Genomic DNA, 24747 nt, shown 5'->3' on the forward strand with positions numbered 1-24747 from the left:
TGTCTATGTCTCGCTACTGCTCTCTGCAGGTTGCTGCATTCCCTGCTGAACTTAAAACATGTCACCATCAATGCAGCTCACTACCTCGTGCTTGAAGACAAGGAGACCTACCACTACGACCAGTCGCTTCCATTTCTCAGCATGGTAATTGCCGCTCTTCCTGTTCACATTCTCCGTTTTCACCCCTTTTACTTAGTTGCTCCTGCTTTAGTGTGAGATTGAGTAGGCATGGCCCTTTCGGTAGTGGGGCAAAGATTTGAAATGTTTAACCTTATCCGAGCTCCGAGGAGCTTTCGAGCTTGGATAGCTTTATTTCCTAGATCCGTAATCCGGGGTATTCTGGCTGCATTCCGCACACAGAAGATGATCACTGGAAGAGCGTTTCTTCATGGTCCTTCCTGTTAGTTCATCAAGCTGGTCTCTCTGCGTAGCTAGCAAAGTCCTAGGGAAAAAGCCACTTTAAAATTAAAAAAAAGAAATACGATTACATCCCTAAGAGGTGATTGTGGAATGGCGGCAGGACTTTGGCTCATCCCTGTGATCTGGGATTGACCAGTTTGGCATCCATTTACTCTCCTGCTCTCCGGGCACCTGTAAGCTTTTCCCTGTATGTACCAGGATCAGTCCAGACTGCTGGGTTATGCCTCCCCTCCAGCAGATGCTGTAACTCTGCTAAATACATGCTGTAGGGTGTTCAATATCTCTTCATAGGCAGAAAATTTAGCAAAATTTCCACAGAATCCTAAATTAACCTCTTCAGCAATTTAAGCAGAAAAGTGTTGTGGTCCTCACATTACTGAATTGTGCGAACCCTATTGAGGTCTGGGGGTGAGGAAGATGCTTTTTTTTTTTTAGTTTATTGCTACCAGTCCTTGACTTTTAACTGCACAGGTATTAAAGAAAGAAAGTAGATTTTTTTTTATAAAGAAGTCCTGTTAGCTGATATGGCCCTCCCTTTGTTTTACAGGATGACACCCGCTTAAATCAGGACTCCCTGCCGGAAAAAACTGTGATCAAGCTTGACTCATTTCCCAGGTAAGAACGTACGCTTCTGCCACACGAGATCCAGGCTGAGCTCAAGCCTGCGGCGTCTGCTCGCCCATGTCCGTGAGCAAACAGATGGGCCCACTGGGTCTCGTGGACCCAGCTGAGCACGTAGCTGGGCCTGCCTTCACGCTGACTTCATGAGATCAGGGAAGAAACGTGCGCTGCGGGGGGGCCGTTCCGCTGTTTCCTCTCTCTGTGCACTGGACTTTCACCTGTGTTAATTTGTCTGATTCTCTTTCAACTTTTTAGAGATTATTTCATGGCTTTTCCAATGCAGTGCAAGAATTCCTTTTTTGTTTTCCCCCTTATCACCGAGCCATTTGAGTGTAGCGTGGAACAGCAGTTTGGTTTGAGCTCTGCTGGCCGTCTGGGCTACATGCACACTGGCCTTTGCAGGCAGTGCTCACTTTTGGGATTTTCTGCTTCCTTTCTTCCTATTGAGGCTTCCGCTGCAGCTGCGCTATGTGGCATGAAGTGTCCCTGCTCTTGTAGGGCTGGAAGAAGGTTTTCCACAGTCCCATGCGATAAGAGATGTAGGAATTTTTTTTTTAGTTAAAAATTGCCTCTTTGTTTTCCGTAGGAAACTCGACCTTAATTTTCAGTTGCTATGGTGACTTCTCTCACTGGAAGAGACAGTTTATCTTAGAGGTGAACCCTTCCTTGGTCACCCCCCCCCCCCCTGCTACAGGTGGCCAGCAGCATCTCCCCGTTCCTGGCTCCAGGCATATCTCCTCTGCTGCCTTTGAGTGACAGGAGACCCTGGGTTTGGGTTATAAACAGTAGCAGGCCGCACAAGGCTCTGCCTTCTGACTGGTGATTGCACGCGTCCTTGTGCAAACTCCTCTCTAAAGAACCTAGTGAAGCTCGTCTTTCCCCCTCAGTCTGATGTCTGTTCCGTCCACATGGCATCACTCAGCTGTGGTCTTGTTGCCTCGCTCTAGGTACGTGGTGGTGTATAATCCTGTGGAGCAAAAGCGTCTCTGTGTGGTGTCTCTGCTGGTGAATACTGCGTGGGTGCGGGTTTTGACAGAAGAGGGGCAGCCATTAGCAGTCCAGCTCAGTGGCGTTTGGCAGTCTGCCACTGACATGACTGCCAGTGTGTACCAGGTAGGAAGTGGGGATGCTCTTCCTTTCTCAGCTTATCGGTTGCACTTTTCAGATCTAACTTGAGGGTCCTGAGTCTCCAGGAGACGAGCATGGTCTGCTCTAATGAACTCAGAATTACTGGATAGATCTTTTAATTGTATTTTTTTTATTAATATAAATGTCTGTTGAATAGCCTAATGCTTTTCTGCGGCTCCCAAAAAAACATTTCATGGCTAAATATTTGGATATATGTCTTTTAGATGTATAAAATATGCTAATGCATGCGCATATGTTCTTTGAAGTGAATGTTTTACATATAAGCATCTGATGAGCTAAAAGTTGCACGTTTACTGATCTTTTGAAAAATCACTGCACTTTTCCGGTGTGATATGACACACCTTAGATGTACAACTGCATACTTCTTTTAGGGGGGCCAGCAGTTTCCTCCTGCTCCTTTGGGGTTTGGCATTATGAGCCTTTATTTGCAAGTACCCAGGCGGGGGGGGGGGGTTTCTCCTATTTTTATATTTCTCCCCCTCCTACCCCCTGCTCACCTAGCTTATCCATCGCAGCAACAGTCCATGGCCAGGGTCATTTACCGGTGCCCCCCTCTGGAACCCTGCAGTCACGGACCCTCAGTCTGGCCGCTAGGTATCGCCATTCCGCAGTGACCCGTAACTCCCTCCTTTTCAAGGAGATGGGAATGCTGCCTCCCTAGCTGGCCCAGGAAGCAGAAAACCTGAACTGGCAATTACATCACCGGGCTGCTCTCAGCTGTGCACCTTTTGAAAATGTAGGTCTACATTATATTGCCACCTCCAGGTAACCACTGTCAAGAGCTAGCCCTGTGCAAATCTGCATGGGGAGTCTAAGGATTCAGGGAGAAGACTGGGTCACTGCAGGTGAAGTCATGTGTTCACTTGTGGAGTTCTATTTGCAAGAACCTTGTAGGCTAGGCTCTGATTTTTTTTGTATGTTTATAATAACAGCAAATTATAGCCGTAATCCAGCTTCATTTACGGGATTATATTTTAAGGTTCAGGTCCTCTCTCTCTCTTTCTCTCTCTCACTTTCCAGGTGTCCTTCATCGCTCACCTGCCTGCTCTGGGGCTTAGTGTCTTCCAGCTCTTGAAGTCGTTTGACAGTCACACCACGCTTAAATCCAATGTCCAAATCTACCTGCATGGACGAGACTTGGCAGTGAAGAAATATGACACATTCCCTGTCAAAATCTTTGAGTCCAGCACAGATGATTTTTACCTGGAGAATCAGTACATGCAGGTCTGGTTCTCGGGCGTCACAGGACTCATGAAGGTGAGCGAGGCTATGAGCATGTCATGGCGCCATTGCAGAGTAGCTGTTTTACTCCTGCCGTACTTCCTGTGCTTCACTGAACACGCATTTATTTCAGAGTGTGAAACGAGCAGGTGAGGAACAAGAACAGAAGGTCAACATGGAATTTCTAATCTATGGAACACGGACCTCCAAGGATAAGAGTGGAGCTTATCTCTTCCTGCCTGACGGAGTTGCCAAGGTAAGAGCGTCTCATTTGGGACCAGGGTCCTTTCAGCAGAAGGGATATCCCCTTGCAAAGTGTAAACTGAGACCAGTTTGATCCCTGGTTTTCAGGAACCAAGGCCACTCCATTGTTAAGACAGACAATACGTGTACTTAACAATTGCTGTTTGTACGGTAGCAAATTTCAAGCCGTTAAAGTGAGCAGCATTGTTATTAACTTTAGCAATGTTTGATAACCTTGGCAAAGACTGCAGGTATTTTGGGTCTTTGTGTACGAGTCGAGGCAGCATTCAGGCCTGGTCAGCAAATTGCTTGCTGATAGTGAAAGTGCCTTTTGTAACTTATTAAAGCAAACTGCAGAATATGTCCACAGAACAAATCTCCCACGAAGGAAAGTTTCCTCACTGGTAAAAGTGATACAGTTAACTAAAGTACCTTTCCTTTTAGGTATATGCCCCAAAAGATGCCCCAGTGGTGCGGGTGACAAAGGGACCCTTCTTCTCTGAAGTGGCCTGTTACTATCAGCATGTGCAGCAGGTGATGAGACTGTACAACCTGCCAGGTGAGGATCTAGCCAGCTGCACACAGGAAACTGCCAGTGGAAGCAGCATATGTCTTCACCCCCCTCCAGACACTTGTCAGACAAAAACGGTCTCGGACTGGTGATGGGGGAAGGAAATACTTTATAGATATGAAAAGGGGAATAGGTGGAGGGGGATGTTAGACTGGTTATTGTGGGAGAGCTGCTCTTTTATAACAGGGTACAGGTCAGCAATGCGAAGCTAAATGCCTAAGAACAGACTTGAAGAACTGCATCACTGAGCGTGCATGGGTTATTGCGAAAGTAAAGGTCATTCACATATAAATAAACTGTTCCTGTTTATACCCCGGATCTGTCCAGACGAGTGGGGTTTATGCATCCCTACCAGCAGATGGAGGCAGAGAACAAACTTTTGAGGCACTGCTATTTAACCGTGAGAGCCACCTGCAGTCCTTCAGTATTTCTCTGACTCCAGCAGATGGTAGAGGTGCAAACCTGCAGCCTGGAGGTGTTTTAAAAAGAAAAGAAGAGGATTCAGCTCCCGAGGTGTTAGGTTACTTCGTGGGCCATCCCTCAGGTGGAGCAGGGCAAGCAGGGGTTTGGTAACCCTTGGCTTGACTTGGGCCTTCTTGGCAGGGGGGGGTTGATAGCCAGGGGTCCTGGTTCCCTCACCCCCTCTGGGCCTTTCACTCCCTTGCTCTCCGCAGCTTGTGGCCTCCAGAAGCAAGGAAGTTCTTCTGTTCGCTTTTTTTTTCCTGGCCAGGTCAGGTATGTCTCTTTAAAAAAAATAAATAAATAAAACGCAAGGGAAGAGGAGAAGCAGGACTGAGGCAGTGGGTAAGGTCTGTGTTTCTCTGCCGGGAGGGAGCGGGTCGAAATGCCTTGGCTTGTCTGGGCCGGGTGCTGAGAATTTCAGCACTGGACAGTTTTGGCGAGCGCTCTGTATTGGCGGCTGCTATTTTTAGGCCTGACCGTGTGTGCAGGCCCGACTGAGCCGGCAGGCTGGCTCCCACGCAGCGCAACAAAGTTTGTCATGGCTGCGGTTTGCGTCGGGATTGCCTTGATTCGGCCTTGTTTTGCCGTGATTTTGCCTCGGTGGGGAGGGCAGGACCCCCGGGGGGTGGCGCAAATGTGAAGGTGGCTGGGCTGGCTCTGGGGTCTCCAGGGGGTTCAGAGGAGCCGGCAGCCATTTTGGCAGCACATGCTGAAATGCAGGCTGACATTTCTGAGCCCTGGGACTCACCTCCCACGCTTTTTCTGGTAGGAAAGGACCCTGCTGGTGGCAGGGGATGGGGAGGGGCTCGAGAGGGAGCTGATCAGGACTCTTCCTCCTTGGACTTGGAGGCATTTTCCATGGGTTTTTTTCTTCTCCTTCATAAGTCTTATTTAGCCAGAAAGGAGTTGGGGGCAAAGAGACCCTTACCTAAGAAGTCCTGGATGGCCAAGGCTAGAGGGCCAATGGAGTCAGGAGGGATCCTGTGCATGGGACTCGGCTGAGCCCCAGAGGAGGAAGATTTGTTGGAGGGTACGGATGATCCTGATCAGCTGTAGTGGGGTCCAATGGGGCCGGACAAGAACCCTATTGCGCCCTGGGGGATCCAATGCAGAATCTGGACCAGAACCCAGTGGATGCTTTGGGGGATCCGGAAGCCCAAGATCCGGATGCAGTTCCAGTCACTGAAGGCGTTGACCCACGAGTGGTCCAGCTGTTCCGGTCAGAGGAACTGGGTCCATTGATTTCCCAGGTGCTGGAGGAGCTCGGGATTAAAGCCGCCCAGGAGGATTCGGACAAGGAAGGGGTGAACCCCACTCCTGGAGGGATTGCGGGACCCCCCTACAGCTTTCCCGTTGCCGAAGCAGGTGAAGAAGTTGGTAGATCGGGAGTGGGAGGCTCCCGAGGCGGGCCTGAAGGTAGCGAGGGGTATGGGGAAGCTTTATCCCTTGCCGGAACAGATCTTGGCGGCGTGGAGAATTCCCAAGGTGGATGCAGCTGTGTCGGCGGTTACCAAAAAGACAACCATCCTGGTAGTAGGCCCTAAAGGATGTCCAGGACAGGAAGCTGGAGATTCTGCTCAAGCGGCTGTTTGAAGTTTCAGCTTTGACCCTTCCTGCAGCGGTGTGTGGAAGTCTGATGCAGAGAGCCTGTTTGTCCTGGGTGCAGAAGGCACATGATAAGCATTCAGGAGCTGCAACTGAGGCAGCGCAGGCGGCCTGCTTAGAGGCGGGGGTGGCTCTATCTGACATGGTCCAAACTGCCGCTAGAAGTATGGTCTTTGTGGTGGCTGCGCAAAAGCTCCGGTGGCTGTGAAACTGGTCAGCTGACATGGTCTTAAAGCCCAGCAGTCAAACCTCCCCTTCAGGGGCAAGTTTCTCTTTGGAGAGGACTTGGAGCAGCTCGTGAAGCATTTGGGAGAGTCGAAGGGCAATAAATTGCCTGAGGATAGGAAGGGCCCTAAGAGGTCCTTTCTGCTGCGAGCCAGATTTCGAGAGGCTAGGAGAATTTGTGCGAGCAGGATGTGTGTCGAATACTTTTGTGATATCTCAAGGTGACGAATGCCTTTCGGAGATCTGATCATCTATTTGTCTTATTCAGTGGGGCAAAGAAGGGAAATAAGGCTTGCAAGGGCACTATTGCACGATGGCTAAAAGAGACGATAGCTTCGGCTAACTTCTGTAAGGGCTGGTCAGTGCCAGAGGGGTTGAGGGCACAGTCCACTAGGGCGCAGGTGACCTCATGGGCGGAGTGTCAGCTGCTTTCTCCACCGGAGATTTGTCGTGTGATGTTGTGGTCTTCTCTTCACACGTTTACCAAATATTACCGCTTAGATGTGCAAGCCTCAGAAGAGGGGACGTTTGGGGAGAGTGTCTTGCACACGGGTCTTTAGAGTTCTCACCCAGAATAGAGGGGCTTGGGTACATCCCACTTGTCCGAACTGATCCGGGGTACGAACAGGAAAGGAAAATTGGTTCTTACCTGCTAACTTTCATTCCTGAAGTACCACGAATCAGTCCAAAGACCTGTCCCCAAATTTCAAAAGACTTCCTCTCTTCTGGTTATGGCTGAGCTGGCATCTGATATACTCAGAGGAATGAGAAGTGTACAGAGTATGGGATATATTTTGTGTTATCCTGAGTTGTATTCAACTTAACTTTGTTTCTGAAAATTCAATACAACAGATTTAATCATATTTTATGTTAAATCAAGGGGGCCTAGTTTACAGGGGCTCCAACTTTAAGTCTCTGTTCGTCCAAAGTTATTGGGGTTTGTTAAGGTAGGCACAGGTCAATACTGAGGGACTGCAGGTGGCTCTCATGGTTATATAGCAGTGCCTCAACGTTTTGTTCTCTGCCTCCATCTGCTGGTAGGGAGGCAAAACCCCACTCATTTGGACTGAACGTGATACTTCAGGAACGAAAATTAGCAGGTAAGAACCAATTTTCCTTTATACAATATCTAAGAGCTCATTTTTAATGCTATTTAACCCCACACACACACACACTCACACACACACACTCACACACTCTCTCACTCACACACTCACACACTCTCTCTCACTCTCACACACTCTCCTCGTTCTCCCTCAGTCCTTTGGCCAGAGAGCACAGGCTGCAGTTCCCGTCAGAAACGATTACATATCTGGGTCTCCTGCGTGGCAGAGCACAGCCAGGAAGCCATGACCTGAACCTTTTAAGAGCCGACTTTGTTTCTTTAAACATTTTGGTATCATACAATTGTATAATTTACCCCTTGTGCCCTCCGTGGTCTCTGCTGCTCTCACGTTCCCCCAGATGGCCTTGCAAGGCCCCAGGCTGGATGGGTGCATCCTCTCAGGTGCAATCTTGGCGCTGCCGATTGGCCGATAGAGGCCACCACTGAAGCAGCAAAGGACCCAAAGGCTGCTTCACACCTCCGTGGCACACCTAGGCCCAACTGGCTCCATTCAGTGGGGAATCTGAACCTAGATCCCCTGATCCCAACTTTTCTCTCGAAGAATTTACTTTTTCTCCTGCCCGGCAACTCATCCACTTATTGCTGTACACCTGTAAACTGTAGCGTGTTCAGTGGCCTCTAGTGGTTAGATCAACGGGCTGAGAGGCCAGGGTTCAGATCCTGCTGCTTTCACCGACACTCTTTGTGACATTGGGCAAGTCACTTTGCCCTCCACTGGCTGAGGTGCAAACTTACTTTTCAAGGTCACTTTTCAAAACACAATGGGCCGTTATCGCCTGCCTTAAGGCCTTATCGCGTGCGATAACGACCGCATCGTCATGATAAAATCAAATGAGGGAAAGGGGAGGGGTTTGGGCGGGATTTTTAAAATGTTGCGCTGCGGGCGATAATGTTTTACACGTCATCGCCGGCAGTAGCGCTGGAAATAACTACACCTTTTACAGTGGCGCTATGGGGCGCTATGGGGGGGGGGGGCGATAGTGTGCTATATTTATAGCGGAATGGAAAATCTAGGCCTTAAATGGCATGCCCTCTGAGGCAAAGAATTACCTGCTGTACCTGCATGCAAATCACCTTGCGTTTGGGTGTGGAAAGGTGAATAAGTGAATCTAGAATTCATTTATTTATTTATTTATTTATTTACTTTTATTTACCGACATTCGTGCAGCACATCATGCCGGTAAATCATCGTACCATGCATTTCCATGTCTGCGTCCTTTTTCAGGGACAGAAGGCCTCTCTCTGGACATCTCTTCGGTAGTGGACATCCGCGACCACGTCAACAAAGAAATTGCAATGCGCTTAACCACAGATATTGAGAGTGGAGACACCTTCTTCACGGACCTTAATGGCTTTCAGGTATCCTGCAGAATTCAAACAGCCTTCACTTTTTGTCCAGATCTGTGCGATCCAAGAACAGAAATGGGAAACCTGACAAAATTAAAATACCTGGCCTACCATCAGCTACCTACCATTTAACTGTCCGGTTTAACCAGCCTTTCACGCTGTTACCTTTGTGCTCAACACATAACTTTCTGTCTTAACCCTCCTACTCGGTGTCCACCAGGATTCCCTCTCTCTCTCTGTCCCATCTGTCCATATCACTTTCCTCTTCTCTGTCTGCCTGTTCAATTCATGCTGCTATCTGATCCATGCTGTTCATCCATCTGGACCTCTGTCATGTTTAACCCTTTTCATCCATCTTCTCAGTTACCTGTTACTGTTTTCACTTTCTGAGCGCCTAGTCCCATCCATGCATTATAGCAGGGGTAGGCAACTCTGGTCTTTGAATGTGGCAAGGCTGTGGTGTTCTCAGGATATCCACAATGAATATGCACCCAGAGACATTTGCACACAGTGGAGGTAGTCCATGTAAATGCATGTGTGCCTATCTTTAAAACCCAGCCAGCTTGCAGCACTCAAGGCCCAGCGTTGCCTACCCTTGCCCTATAGCATCCCACACAGCATAAAGCATAAGAGTGCTCACCAGCTGAGAGATGCCATCAGTTGATGCAACGCAGTGAATCCCCATGCATCTATCCTGCCCTTTTGATCACTTACCCGACTTCTCAAGTTCTGGCTAGTTAAAGATTTGAATATTCTGAAGCTGTAGTAATGGAGTCAGGACTTGAAAAGCAGATGCTCCCTGCATCTATGATCCATCATCTTCTGTTAGCACAACTGGCCAGAAGTACCCAAAGTACAACAGAACTGTTCCTCGTATTCATTCTGGGGTCTTTTTTTTTTTTCCTCGTAGATTCAGCCTCGGAGATACTTAAAAAAATTACCTTTGCAGGCCAATTTCTACCCCATGCCAGTGATGGCCTACATCCAGGATGAGAAGCGCAGACTGACCCTGCACACCGCTCAGGCCCTGGGGGTGTCCAGCCTGAGCAGTGGTAAGTATTCACTGTAGGGGGCAGTAATAAATTGTTTGTACACGGGCAAATGTGTGTGGATCTGAGCACAAACTTAGTCTCCTTGTAGATCTCTATGGTCGCACGAGAAAACAATTACCCAATGCCAAAAAGTCTTAGATTTCTGAACAGTTTGATAGACTGTTTCATAGTTCAGGTCTTCCCTTCCCCTCCACTGTCCCCAGTCTGTACCTTGCTGGTCTGTCTGTCTCAGGCGCAGCCAGGCTGCCCTGTTTCCTCCCACTTGTATTTTTCAGCATCTCTTCCTTCACTACCTCTCCCCCACCTGCTCTTCACCAGGCCCCTCGCCCTGCTAATTTCTCATTCTCTTCCTCCACATTACAACTGTTACTCCTCTTCTACTGCCTCCTTCCCCACTGTTTTCTCTTCATTGTCTCTCTGAATTGCAGCTCCGGCCATAAGGAATTAGCAGTTGAGATTCCTGTGGCAAACACAAGGCCTTTACAAGTGAACCTTTCAGAAAAGCTCAGGCAGAAGTAAAGTGTTATTTGAGAACAGCTTAAAAAGATACTATCAACTTTTTCCAGCTCCAGTGTTTCTTTAAAATGTAACCCAGAAAGTGATGTACGATTTTGGCGCCATGTTTTACTTCTCCACTAAGAAGAAATCAGGTTTCAAACAAGCACTTTTTCTTATATGTTCACAAAAATGGCAGCAGTGATTACCTTCCTGTGTGGTTGCCCAGTTCGGTGCAATGGTAGAAGCTTGCGTTTGGGGTTAGCAACATTACCGGTGCTAAGATGCTTAGTGCCCCGTGTGTTGGGGGCAGGCGGCTTCTCATTTAGCCTTCAGAGGGAAAGATGTGCAGTGCGTCTGATCTGTGGGGTGTGCTGAGGCATGAAATCACATGGACCCGGCCAGGGCTTGTTTGATAGTCAGAGCACTGATGAAATGAAATCAAGGTTTTGTTCCTTCTCCCGCAGGTCAGCTGGAGGTGATCCTGGACCGTCGGCTAATGCAAGACGACAACCGTGGTCTCGGCCAGGGATTAAAAGATAACAAGCGAGCCTGCAGCAAATTCCGGATCCTGCTGGAACAGCGGACCACAGTTAACAAAGTGAGTGGCTTCAGCGGGGACACTATTTATTATTTCTGTTCTCTTGTGTCTATACTAAATGTGACCTTTTAAGGAAAAAAAATGGAATCTCAGTATGTAAAATCTCAGACAGCAGTATGCATTCACAGCTACTGCAGTCCCAACCTCTCCCAGCAAGAGGTGCTGTGGAGAGCTTCCAGATATCTGCAGCCCCTGTACATCTCCCCAGGAGGCACTGTAAGCAACCATCTGCATTTTGCCAATTCAGGTAGGCAAGAGCAGGGACAAGAGAAGAAAAGCATGGATCACTTAAAGTAATTTCTTCTTTTAAGAGAAATGGAGATTCCCGCTTTCCAATAATCCTTATTCCCTGTACGTACCCAGATCAGTCCAGACTCCTGGGTTTTGCCTCCCCTCCAGCAGATGGAGACAGAGAAGTTTTAACAGACTCCGTCCTATACTCCTGAGGTGCCACCTAGAGTCTGTTAGTATTTCTCTGTCTCCAGCAGATGGTGGAGGTAGAAAACCTTTAGTCTGGGTTGAGCTGAGAGTTTGCCCTTAAGCTCCTTGTCTCTGATGTGTTAAAGCTGCGAGCAGTTTAGATTTCATTCTCACTTTTCTTAATCCATTTATCCTTAACCCTTATAACATTTTCCAAACATACACAATATGCTTTTGTTTCTCGCCACCTGTATCGATTCACACACTTCTCCGTTTCTGCATGGATTCTGCACTTCCCATTCTCAGCTTTCCAGCTTCCTGTCCAAACTGGTCTCCAAGTTTAGGGAACTGGTCTTTTCCAGCACGAGGAGCAGCAGCCGAGAGGTAACTGTTCTTGCGAGGACATTAAGGCTATGCAACCTTTGGTTTGTGCTTTAGCTGGTGCTGGGAGTAGTTTGTGGTAGATGTACAGTATTTTAGTCACTAACAGTCCGTAAAAGAGGCCTTTCATCACCTGATGAGGTTGCAATGGATAATATGCTCTCCCAACTATTGAGGTAGCCACCGGTGACAGGTACCTCTTCTGCGTGTACTGCAAGATTTGAGTTGACAGATAAGGACAACCAGCGGAGAGCTCTCCTCCTGTGACCCACTGGTTTTGATTAAATTTGATTTTCTGCTTTACTATGGCAACATAATGTAGAAAACTTGCAGCTCCTCTAAAAAAAAAACAAAAAAAAAACCAAAACCCCAAAACTCTAGATCCACAATGTCTTTCACTGAACCATATTATTTGAACCTTGACAGATTAGTTATCAAGAAGAAGTTAGAACTGGCAGAATGTTGGCAAACTAATTATACAAGATGTTGTCAAATACGCTAGTAGGTTTATGCAAATAGGTAAGATGCCAAGCTGGAAGGATTCCCAGATCTTTTTTTATAAGCAGTGAACCTTCTTCCGTAATGTGCATCTTTACTACTCGGGTGATTATCTCCAGTGTCTTAATTTCATACTGCCTAACTAGAATAAATTCCACCAACTTCTGCCAGCTCTCGGGTGTGGGACAGACAAGTGGAAGCTGATAACAGTCTCTGTCTGAGATCTGTACTGCAGAGGCATGCCAGCTAGGCCAAAATGTTTTCTGTGCACTTCTAGTGCTAAAATATATAGGGGTAGATTTTCAAATAGCGCGATTTGGCGTACTTTTGTTGGCGCAAACAAAAGTACGCTGGATTTTAGTAGATATGCGCATAGCCGCGCGTATCCGCTAAAATCCGGGATCGGCGCGTGCAAGGCTATCGATTCCGTATAGCCGGCGCACGCCGAGCCGCGCAGCCTACCTCCGTTCCCTTCGAGGCCGCTCCGAAATCGGAGAGGCCTCGGAGGGAACTTTCTTTTGCCCTCCCCTCACCTTCCCCTCCCTTCCCCTACCTAACCCACCTGCCCGGCCCTGTCTAAACCCCCCCCCCTTACCTTTGTCGGGGGATTTACGCCTCCCGGAGGGAGATGTAAATCCCCGCGCGCCAGTGGGCCGCTAGCGCGCCGGGACGCGACCTGGGGGCGGGTCCGGAGGGCGCGGCCATGCCCCCGAAACGCTACGTCCCGCCCTGAAAACGCCACGCGGATCGGGCCCACCCCCTCGACACGCCCCCGACACGCCCCCTCGGAAAACCCCGGGACTTACGCGAGTCCCGGGGTCTGCGCGCGCCGGTAGGCCTATTGAACATAGGCCTACCGGCGAGCAGGGCTCTGAAAATCCGCCCCATAGTGCTCCATATCACCGAAAGAACAAGATGATAAACAATGTAAAAGTTAGTTTTGCCATGACTGGTTTACACCAGCGACTCGCTATTCCCTTTACAGAATAAATGGCAGTGCCTTTAGACCCTGTTAGGGAGATGGATGTTCTCCAGCCAGAGGCAAACCCCCAAGTTTGCTTCAGTTTAAATGTGAGTTTCTCCTTCAGCGATGTATCTGCTGTATTTACCGCTGTGCCCCCGAAGGGAATACTTCAGTCTCATCAAATGGGTTAAAAATGCCTTTCTCAGTGATGTCAAACGATATTAACTATTAACATACCAAGAAAGAGATTGCAGGGTAGGCACTTATAAAATGAATAGACTTCCAAAGGTCTCATATTTGCTGTAAACTATTGCCTGTCTGTGTTCCCTTTTTGAATGGGAACCTGAAAAACCAAATAGTTCAGTTTGAGAGAATAGATGGAAGTGCAATAGGCGATGATACTCACCAGGTGGGGAAAGAGGCTCTTGATTTATATTCATTTTGATCTTATGATTTCCTTTTGGTTTTACCTTAAAGGGTTTTTGGTGAGGGGTGCATTCTGTTCCTTGTTTTTTCACTGGCTCACTGTAATTTAATTTATTGATATACTTCAGAGTTGTTCATCCAGTTTAATATACAAGAAGATAAACGATACCAAAAGTCACGTGTGTATTTGGTATGTTTTGTGTTTGATTGCATTTTAGTCATCCTTTGCTGAAATTTCTACAAAAACTAGAATCGGCCTCTAGCATGCGTATTGGCAACTGCCAGCAGAGTTGCCAGACTGGCACCCTAAAACAACTGGCTCTGCGCCCTGCCCTATCTATGGTGCTTAGAGCCAGAGAGCACTGCCTTAATGAGGGCCTGGCCTGGCCCTGCCCCAGCTTCCAGCAGCTGGGATCTAGTAAGGTGGCAGGTGCACTCCAGAGCCCGCCCAGGCAGGAGGTGCACAGCCAGTGCCTGGAAGCCAGCTTGTCTTGGTGCCTCCTTAAGAAAAAAACCCCCTTTATTCAGGGCAGGAAAGAAGATGGACAGACAGAGAGAGCGAGTGTCTGAGGAGAGAAACTCTAGGAACCAGAGATGTGAGAAAGCAAGAACAGAAGAGAGAGTCAGATAGTGTGAGAGATCCCAGCCCTAATTGCTCTCCTGCCCCTACATTCAGCAGCTCAAGCTCTTGACAAGTAGATGGAAGGGGGAGCGTTTGGCTCACTTCCCAAAAGCATTGCTGTAGTAAATGACGGCACAAAATGATCCCAGCGGGCCATCCGGTCTGCCCAGCAAGTGGCCTAGGATAGAAGCTTTTCTTCTAGAAGTTATTCTGGGTTTCTTCTTGCTGTGAATTTCCTGGACTCTATATATACATTTTTTTTTTTTTGTCTGCTGCAGGTTCTGGATAGCCGGCCCATCAGCTACCCCTCCCTGCTCAGCCACATGACCTCCATGCACCTTAACAATGAGGTCCTGGTGATGCCCGTTACCAGTGTGAAGAAAGGAGTCCCGGCCTTGAAATCCTTTCTGCCCCTCTCGGCCACTTTCCCGTGTGACTTCCACATTCTCAACATGAGGACTCTTCAAGCAGAGGTAGGAATTCTACAGCCCCTTAGAAGGCTTTGTCACTTAAATTGCTCCCTTCCATGAAGTAATTAGTTATTTAAATAGATGTGGATTCTGCTTTTCTCAAACAACATTGTACAAGGCGGATTCCAAACAGTATACATCTAACGAGAGACATATATACACAGTGCGCATCACACAGATTAAGTTCAAGACGACATCATCATTTCATAAAACAAACTGGCATAAAATTACCGGCAATGACCCAAAAATGTATTTCCTGAACATACCCAGATCAGTCCAGAACAGTGGGGTTACTCATCCCTTCCAGCAGAGAACAAAACTTTTGAGGCACTGCTGCTTAACCGAGTGCCATCTGCAGGACCTCAGTATTTCTCCGACTCCAGCAGATGGTAGAGATGCACCTGCAGGCTGTTAGCTAAAAAAAAAAAAAAAGGAAAGGAAAAAGATTTTTTTTTTTTTACCATAGTTTTAGGTTCCAGATCACGGACATTCCCTGAGGTGTTAGGCATCTTCGTGGGCCATCCCTCAGATGGAGCCGGGCTGCCAGGGGGTTAGATACCCCTAACTGGGTTTGCCCGCAGCATACCAGGGGTCCTGGCTCCCTCAACCCTCCAAGGCTCCCTCTCTGCCTTCTTCCTCTGGACAGGGAAGTACCCGCTTAATAAAGTTTCTTTCCCTGTACGTACCCGGATCAGTCCAGACTCCTGGGTTTTGCCTCCCCTCCAGCAGATGGAGACAGAGAAGTTTTTGACTGACACTGCCCTATATCTGCCCTATATCTTGAGGTGCCACCTGAGTCCATCAGCAGATAGTGGCGGTGCAAAATCCTGCAGTCTGGAAAAAAAAAAAAAAAAGCAATAGAGGAAGATTCTACAGCCTCCCAGGGGGTAGTCAGGTCCTAGTGGGACAACCCACCCTGATATTTTGAGGCTGCCGAGCAGAGGGTCGGAGAACCTGCAAGCTTACCCTGTCTGGCAGCGGCTGGGATGATACCGGGGAGCCTTGTTCACTCACCTGGGGGGAAACCCAGAGTGAGCCTACAGAGCCTAGTTTGTGTTGACTGTTTAAAGTTTTGTTTAAAAAAAATATATATATATCTGGATGGAAGATAGGCTCTCCGTGCTGCTGCCACTCTGACCTATCTTTGCCGCAGTCGGCTGTCTCTCCCGCTCCCCCGACGCTCCTTCTGTCCTCTGGGGTCCAGTGCTTCTCCAGTTTGCCCGAATGCCGCGTGGTTGGGCCTGCTCTGCCTGTGGTGACACGCGTGCGACTCTCGTGCAGTGGCTTTTGTTTCCTGGTGCCTCTCTGGGGGGGGGAGAGCACTTCAGAGACGGTGTCGGGGGCATGTTTGATTTCTCGCCAGGAGCCTAGGAGGCTCGCTCCGGCGTAGCAGGATTTGGGGGACCCGTTCTTGCTCAGCGCATGAATGGCAGCCATGTTGGCCGTCCTCACGACTCCTGCGCGGGCCGCGGAGGGGGAGTGGGAATTCCCTCCCCCACCTTATCCCAGGAGCCTCCGGGGGGGGGGAGGTGTGTGAAATCGCCAGTGATCAAGTGTCTTCGCTGGAGGAGGGCCCCGGGGGGGCTTAGAATTTCTCCTCTGCCTTTTCTCCAATAGTATATTTTAGCTACATAAGGCTCTTAAAGCCGGGTAGGCAGCACAAAAAAAAACAAAAACAAAAAAACACTTGGATGAGGGAACCCCTGCCAACTCTACCAAGACCCAGAGGGCCCTGGAAAGGAGGATGTCTCAGCTCTGAAAAAGCACAGGGTATCCAGGGAACTGGAGAAGCTGGGGGGGGGGGGGGGGGGGGGCATCAGATCCCGGCGTCCCCTGAGGACCTTGACGTCTCAGCCTGTGGCAAGATGGCCTTGGTGCCAGCTGAGCCTAAGGGGCGGACCCCTCAGGGGGTGAACACTGATAACGGTCACCAGGATCCGGATGAACCATTGTCGGGGGCTCCGATGGTTGTGGTTGAAGACCTTAGGGAATTGGCCCCTCTTATCCCTGCAATTCTCAAGGAGCTGTTCATTGAGGCACTGCATTTGGATACGGTTATCGTGGGTTTTCGTGGTTGCCCACGTCCCTTCCATTCCACATGTTGGTAGGTATGGGCCTGAAGATCAGTGGGGCCAGGGTCAATTTATACCCGCTGCCGGAAGAGGCTCTTGACCTTCCTAACGTTTCCAAGGTGGATGCTGCGGTGTCAGTGGTTACCAAGACGGCGACCAGTCCAGTGACTGGCGCTACTGCTCTTGAGGATCTCCAAGATGGGAAGTTGGAGGTGCATCTCTAGAGGATCTTCGAGGGCTCGGCTCTGGGTGCGAGGGCTGCCAGGGGCACAGTTTTATGATCAGAGCAGATCTTCGCTGGGTGCTGCAGTTACAAACAGGCCTTGTCTGACTTGGAGATCCTGCAGCTAAGCGGCTAGAAGCTGTGCTGGCCTTCAGTGCTGATGCACTGTACGATCTACTTAGAACTTCGGCCAGGTCTATGATATCAGCTGTCTCTTTTTGCAGACTCCTTTGGCGGAGGAACTGGTTGGCGGATGTTTTCTTCCAAGGTCGCAGCTGGGTTCCTTGCCATTTAGGGGCAGGTTGCTCTTTTTGGCAAATGCTTGGAGGACATCATTAAATTCCTGGTGGGGGGGGGGGGGAGGGACAACAAGGCCTACAAATTGCTGGAAGATAAGCCTAAAGCGAGGAGCTCCTTCCCATCCCCTCCTCAAGGCAGGTCTCGGGCAGGCAGCAATCCTGGGGCCAGTACTTTCATGGCCAACGTTCTGGCAGAGACGGTTCCGCTCTTGGAATAGGGGGAACCAAATGTTTCCAGAGCAGTGGGGACCGGTTCACTCCTCTCTTTGGGTCATAGGGGGCCACTTGGCTCTCTTTTACAAGGAGTGGACCACAGTCACGACGGTCCAGTGGATCCTAAGCATAATAAAACAGGGCTGCACTTTAGAATTTTCTTGGCCCCTCAGAGATCGTTTTTCTGGTCTCTCTTGTGTTAGAGCAGCAGGCTCACTTTTGTCTCGGGGGTTGAGTTTTGAGCGGAGAAAACTGAAGAGTAAAGGATATTCGGATGAGGTGTTTTCCACCTTAATACAGTCCCAAAATTAGTCATCTTCCTTGGCGTATGTTTGGGTTTTGAAGGTGTTTTACTGTTTGGAGAGAGGTGTTCTTCCATTATTGGCGTTGATCCTAGATGTCCTCTCCTTTTGGCCGTTTGGTTTGCAGAAAGGGTTGGTGCTAAATTTGCTCAAGGTTAACATGACAGTACTATCCTGTGTTAGGGGAAAGATTCACAGGTGTTCTGTTTGCAGTGCATCCGGTTCTGGTTAAATTTTTTTAGAGAGATTAAGCTTCTCTGGCCTCCTGTCAGAAAGTTGGTCCTTTCTTGGAATCTCAACTTGGTGTTGAGAGCATGGTGTACAATACCTCTTGAGGTCATCAGAGGGCCTTCTTTTCAGGATCTCACTTTGAAGGTGGTATTTCTAGTGGCAGTTTGTTTGACATGGAGATTTCAGTGTTGTAGGTCTTGTCTTACAGAGATCCTTTTCTGAAGTTTTCTTTGGAAGGGGTCTCCATTTGTATGGTGGTCTCCTCTTTGCACTGGGAATAGACAGTTTCCATCCTTTAGGAGGTCGGGGACAGGCGATAGGCCTCTCCAAGCACTAGATGTACAAAAGATGCATCTAGTGCGTGCCTAAAAGTGGCAAATTCCTTCCGTAATTTGGATCATCTGTTTGTGCTATTCAGTGATCACAGGAAAGGGGAGAAAGCTTCTAAGGCTACTATTGCTACTGCATATGTTTGTAAGAGGCTGGAAGTTCCTGGAAGTCTCAGGGCTCATTGCACTAGTATCTTGGTGACTTCTTGGTTAGAATACCATATAGTTTCGCCACAGAACATTTGAAAGATAGTGACTTGGTCCAGCTTGCATTCGTTTTCCAGACATCGTTTGGATGTGCAGGCTAGGGATGCAACCTCATTTGAGGCGAATGTCTTGAGAGTAGGTCTTTCAGGTCCCCTCCAAGGATAGAAGTGGCTAAGGTACATCCTGTGCATCTGGACTGGTCTGATTGGACGATAAGGAAGGTAAAATGAGGTTTCTTACCTGATAATTTTCTTTCCTTGAGTCCTGCCTGCCCAATCCATGATCCCACCCGTTTGACCTGTATCCTGCTTTTCTGGGTCTATAGTCCATTCAGAAAGTTATGTTGTGAAGTGTCTCCTTGCTATTAATTCATTGGTTTTCAGGCCTGTTTTGGTAAGGGGTTTCAATTGGTTGAGGCTTCATTGGTGATGATCTTTACTTCTCACCGCTGCTCGTGGTGGGTGGGGGGGATATTTTACCTTGGATACAATTACACTGAGAGAATGCAGGTGGCACATCCCTTATAAGTGCTCTGTCCCAGTGAAGCTTGTATTCTTTGTCTCCATCTGATTATTAATGGAGAAAACCCCCTTCATCTGGACGGGTCTGGTAAGGAGAGAAAATAAGCAGGTAAGAAACCTAATTTTACCATGCTCCTAGTTTTCCCTAAATGTTTCTTAGCTAAAAGCGCCTCGTGATACCTGCAATATATTATTATTTAAACATTTATCTTCATTGCCTTTATGAGCAAAAACTATCTTGAAACCAGTAAGTACATGGGCAGACCATGACACTGGTGGGTTTTGTAGTTCAAGTTCATCTGTTGTCCTAAACTAACTCTGACTCTCCCTTTTGCAGTCCCAAACTTTAATACCTTTTCCTTACTCCCTTACCGAGTCCTGTCAGCCCCATGACCAAGAAGGGAGACTGTTCTCTGGCAGTTTACGACAGATGAGATTGCTTCCCCTCTGGCCATTAAAAGAGGAGACAACTGCCCCTGTACACCAGGTCTTCCTGCCCCCCTTAGCCAGTCAGACTGACCCTTTTACAAATAGGAATCTTTTATATCAAAAATAAAGTAATGTTAGGTCGTGCATACCACTAACTGCCTTCATTCTTGCACCACCGTGTATCCTTGTGAATCTTATAATATGCAGATACACACGCCTGCAAATTCTCTTATGCACTGAGTTTTCTTTTTACCCTGTTTCCAGGATGATGGATTGCCTATGCCGGAGGTGGCACTGATATTGCACAGGAAAGGATTTGACTGTGGGCTGGAGGCCAAAAATCTGGGATTTAACTGTACCACAAGTCAGGGGAAAGTAAGTGTCACAGGCAGTCTGAAGCCACATGCTGGAGCAGAGATACGAAGGCCTAGGAAAATATAGCAAGCAGAAAAATGTAGGGGAAAAACTTTTGTTTTGGTTTTTTCCCACCCAGGGCTAGGAGTCGAAAAATGTTTCAGGAGGGTCTTTGGGCCTTTAGCCCTCTGCTGGAGTATATATTCTTATCTGATTCAGTGTAGATTCTTTCCATTTGCTCTAAAGCTAGTTTAAAAGTGGAAATGTTCAGAATTGGTGGCGAGTTAGCCCAACGCTGACCGTAAACCCTGTCCCTTCAGTCTCTCACCAGCTCTTACCTTTCATTCTCTCTCTCTTCGTACAGCTGTCACTTGGCGATCTCTTCCAGGGGCTGGACGTGGGGACCCTGCAGCCCACCTCCTTGACTCTGATGTACCTCTTGGCCTCTTCCTCCAACAGCAGCAGCCCCCTGGTCAATATGCAGCCCATGGAGATCTCCACTTTTCGCATTCGGTTTGGCTAACTCCGCCCAACTCACGGACCAAGAAAGAAGGTGCAGAAGTACAAGGCGGCTAAACCTTCACCGTGAAGGGTTGAGTGAGTGGCCTGCGCGACGAGTCCGTGTCACTTTGAGCTCCGAGTGGCTAACCAAGGAGCACCCCTTCTTGTTTCTGTTCACAGCTGGGTGTGCAAAGAAGACCACCGAGATTTCACAGGCACCTCAGCTGGGAGACTGCTTTCTCCTCGTCGGTGGTGCTCCAAGTGCAGGAGTTTAGAGAAGTAGAAGGCTTTTAAAGATGTTATTTTACAACATGATTAAACTAAATCTGGGTACCAGGCCACACGGGTCTTACCCCATCTCCCACTGCCCTGTGCTGGAGGTAGGAGAAGCGCAAGAAGGATTTGTGTAATGAAACCTGGGAGAGAGCGTAGCCCTCCTACGAATGGCAGAGGTGTGCGTGCAAGGTGACGATTCGCAGTTGTTCACTGTCCTCTCATGGAACTGTGGTAGCAGTTGGGTCCCAGGCTGCTTTTGTCCTTTCTACGTTCAAGATTCTGCCGGGAAGATGAGAAGAGTAGGAAACAAATGTCTGGGAGTAACAGACTGTGTAGAGAATATCTTCATCTCCTACAGGCTGCAAAGGCTCTGATCCTTCACTGCAGACTTCTGACATCAGTGGGGCTGGTTCAGTTACTCTTTCATGTGTGCTAGTGCTACAGAGACTTCGTAGCACATCCATATGGTGGCCTAGTGCTAGAGTAACCTAATGCTTCATCAGACCAGTGGCCTAGCAGTACATTAACCCAAAGGCACAGGAATGGCAGAGTCTAATGGCATATTGGTATTTTCATGAACCCTTTGCAACTCAGAGCCGTTATAAATTATTTTGTTGGTTTTCCCCCACTGGAAGCACTGCAAGTATTTTTTTATTTTTTTTTTTTTATTGTGTTAGTCTGGGCTCCATTGTTACTTCCTTTCTCTTTCTCCCAGTAGCCTAAACTGTGGGTAACTTCTTGCGTTATCTTGTGTGATACTGTAGTACCAGGATCATTAAATGATGTACTATGACAAATCTTAATTGACCCTTTTTTCTAGCACTCAGCTGTTCTGGACTTTTGGACCTGTTTTTCACTCCTTGCAGTTGTGGGATGTTTTAGGCCAGAACGTTTGAAGGACTTCGCTTCCAAACGTGTACGAGGCGGAGGATAATTATTCACAAGGGGCCTGTATGTTCACTGTGACTAATGCCAATGTCTGGTCTAGAAGCAAGGCATTCTGCTTTGTGTGTATATTTTATATGTCACTGCAGTACACAGTTAGTTACAGATGTGTTCTTGTTGGTGACGCGTGTAAAAATTAGACTACATGGCTCTCTTTGGATGTGTTACTCTGATATGGTCATAGCTATAGGCAAACGAAAAACCCCTCTTTCCTGTTTTGATTACTGTGTGGTGATAATTGAATGTGAGATGCAGGGTGTGTCTTATGACTTTTAATAAGTAATCTCGGCTGATTTTATGAACGACTGCTTTATGAAAGGTGTATCCCATGTGCACACAAATGGAAGAATGTCCTTTATCAATTGGACCTATCATGGTTTAATTTCTATAAAATGACTTCTCTTTTAAAAGGTCCTTTGTGCTTATTGCACTCACTCACTCACTCAGAATGTTTTTGTGAAAGATCATAAAATGAAGCAGGATTTTTTTTTTTTTAATTGTAGTTACACTAATGGCATGAAGATAATTTGGTTCATACTGTTTGACTGCTGTGCATAAATGCTCCTTCCATTATTTCCTCTTAATTTCCAGTACATGAAACCACTGGCTCCAGCTGTGCTCCTATTAAGTGTAGCCCTGCAACCTTGGATACTCAGTGCCCATCCTTACCCAAGTGAAATCCTCTTCATCTTGATTTTACTTTTGTGTTGCCTTTAAACAAAAAAAAAAAATAGGAGTGGGGGTGGTAGACAATGCTAATATTTAAACGTATGCCACGTGCTGGAAAGAACTGGAGGAAGTGAAAGACGGGACTGTACCCCACTGCTGCTTATGAAAACCCCACTGTATTCTTCTGTCCAGGGTGGAGCCTCTGCTTGTGGGGTAACCCTGCCGCCACTGCATCTGGGTCTAGGCGTGGCATATTAATTAGCATTGACACTCTTTGAATAATGGCTTTGGCACTGTTTGTGCCGAGCGCTGCCGGGCCAGCCGCTCTGGCGTGCAACATTCACCCCTCTTAAGAGCAGCCGACCATCGCATTTTATTCTGTGCTTTCTAGGAACGAAAATGAGCAGGTAAGAACCAATTTTCCATTAAATGAGAAAAGAATGGCACAATTCGGTAGATAGACCTGTTTCCCCATGAGCACCGCCCTCCCCTTGCCCTGGCTATGCGAGTGCGGCTTTGGCTCTGTTTTCGCTTGAAGCAGCGTATTGATTTGCTGGGCCTAAGCTATTCGAGTGTCGACAGAGAAGCGGAGGCAGACCAGCAGATGCTTGGGAGAAGAGAGTTGGGGATGTGTTGGGTTACATTCATTTTATTTATTTATTTTCATGACACTTTCAAAGAGGATTGCATTCAGGTACTGCAGGTATTTCCCTGTCCCAGGGGGCTCACAATCTGAGTTTGTTCCTGAGGCATTGGAGAGTGAAGCGACCTGCCCAAGATCGCAAGGAGCATCAGCAGGATTTGAACCCCGGCTTCTCAGGTTCACAGCTGCTTGCACTAACCACGTTTATGGACTGCTTATGTGCATCTTGGAGCAAATAGAAAAAGCCTAATAGAACAGTGTCCGTGTCACCGCAGTAAACCTAGCGGATACCGCCTTCAGCTGCCCTGGAGTATTGACCGCACTCTTGGATTAGCCCCGTCTGCTGTCTGCTCGCTTCTTTTACATGCAGAACATGTGAGATGTCGACTCGGAGCCACTGTGAGGGGGCAGGAGACATTTCCAGATAAGAACTTTTATAAATAAGACTCTTTTGTAGAAACGTGAAACTGATTTCACAAGTCTTTACCCCACCACCACCTGACAAAGCTTAAAGTGTTTCTTTGGTTAAAAGCTGTTTTTGTTTTTTAAATCATACTCATCATCTGGATGGATTCCTACAACAAAATCACAGATGAACCAAGAAGTGTGTGTGTGCAGTTCATAGCATTTCAGTGTCGTCAGGCAAATGTACCAAAATACAGACCCATGTTAAGTGTGTCAGACCATAGAACTGATTTTACAATAAATATTGGAAACATTATTTCTTTACTTGTTGGCTGAGTTTTTTTCCCCCTTCCTGCACTCCGCTGGGCATGGGTCTTCGGATGTGGGGGTTGACCTCATTTGTTTGCTGCGTCTGGCATGAGGCAGGTACAAAAATCTTGAGTTTAGCAGGCCCCATATATTCCAGACTGCAGGAGCGCAAACTGTGTCTTGCGAGTGCTGAATGGATTTATGGGGGGATAACTGCAGGAAAATCTGCTATAGGAAAGACTGGGAGGAGTGTTTCTACTGGAGGCTACCAAAGCTGAGCTTGTTCTGGCCACCCCTTTGCCAGAAACCTGTCTACAAGTTGGGGAAAAAAATAGTGCAACACTGACAGCACAATCCTTCTCGCACCTGCGTACAGCACTCTGCTTTCAAATTGTGGGGCCAATGTTTTTTTTTTCCTTGGAATCTAACACATCATCACGACCAGCAAACCTCTGTGTCCTCTTAAAAACGGGCCCAGTTTGTTTTTAGGTTCGTATTCAGGACTTGACTTGTTAGCAAAATTTTCCATCAGTTTTCTGCACTTTCAGGCCGATGCAATATCGGGGCGCATTAAAGGGGCGCTCATGATTGAGCCCCGCCCCCTTAAGACACGCCGATCTACCTCTCCAGGACACCCAATGCAAATGGGCTGCTGGCGTAAAATGGTGGCGCTAGGGGAAATTGCGCGCCCCTGGCGCTTCCTCAGCAGCAAGCACCCGGGAGAGGTGGCTGTCAGCCACTTAGGAAAAGGGACGCTCAGTTTTAGAGCGTCCCTTTTCCTAACCTGACCGCCAGAACCCTTTCTTTTTTTTTGGGCGGGGGGGACATAAAATGCAAGTAAAAATGTGCACCTCAGGCACACTTTTTTTTTTTTTTGCATGGGGGCAAAGAGATAATAGC

General features: G+C 47.9%; 1 protein-coding gene across 6 annotated transcripts in view; it reads left to right on the top strand.

Annotated features, from left to right (window-relative positions):
- Window positions 1-23854, top strand: part of MAN2A2 (mannosidase alpha class 2A member 2) — a 56765-nt gene extending 32911 nt beyond the window's left edge. For 4 of the 6 annotated variants that reach the window (XM_029575798.1, XM_029575800.1, XM_029575801.1 and 1 more), the window contains 12 exons: window positions 30-144; window positions 968-1035; window positions 1989-2154; window positions 3211-3447; window positions 3545-3667; window positions 4099-4213; window positions 8869-9002; window positions 9901-10042; window positions 11005-11138; window positions 14728-14922; window positions 20010-20120; window positions 20464-20622. In XM_029575798.1, the coding sequence (XP_029431658.1) occupies window positions 30-144; window positions 968-1035; window positions 1989-2154; window positions 3211-3447; window positions 3545-3667; window positions 4099-4213; window positions 8869-9002; window positions 9901-10042; window positions 11005-11138; window positions 14728-14922; window positions 20010-20120; window positions 20464-20622 (1699 nt within the window). Of the gene's footprint in view, window positions 1-29; window positions 145-967; window positions 1036-1988; window positions 2155-3210; window positions 3448-3544; window positions 3668-4098; window positions 4214-8868; window positions 9003-9900; window positions 10043-11004; window positions 11139-14727; window positions 14923-20009; window positions 20121-20463 lie in introns of all 6 variants that reach the window. The other 2 variants (XM_029575797.1, XM_029575802.1) reach the window with 2 other exon arrangements.
- The last annotated feature ends 893 nt before the right edge of the window (window positions 23855-24747 follow it).

The sequence above is a fragment of the Rhinatrema bivittatum genome, chromosome 13, assembly GCF_901001135.1.
Source record: "Rhinatrema bivittatum chromosome 13, aRhiBiv1.1, whole genome shotgun sequence".
In the NCBI taxonomy this organism is placed as follows: Eukaryota; Metazoa; Chordata; class Amphibia; order Gymnophiona; family Rhinatrematidae; genus Rhinatrema; species Rhinatrema bivittatum.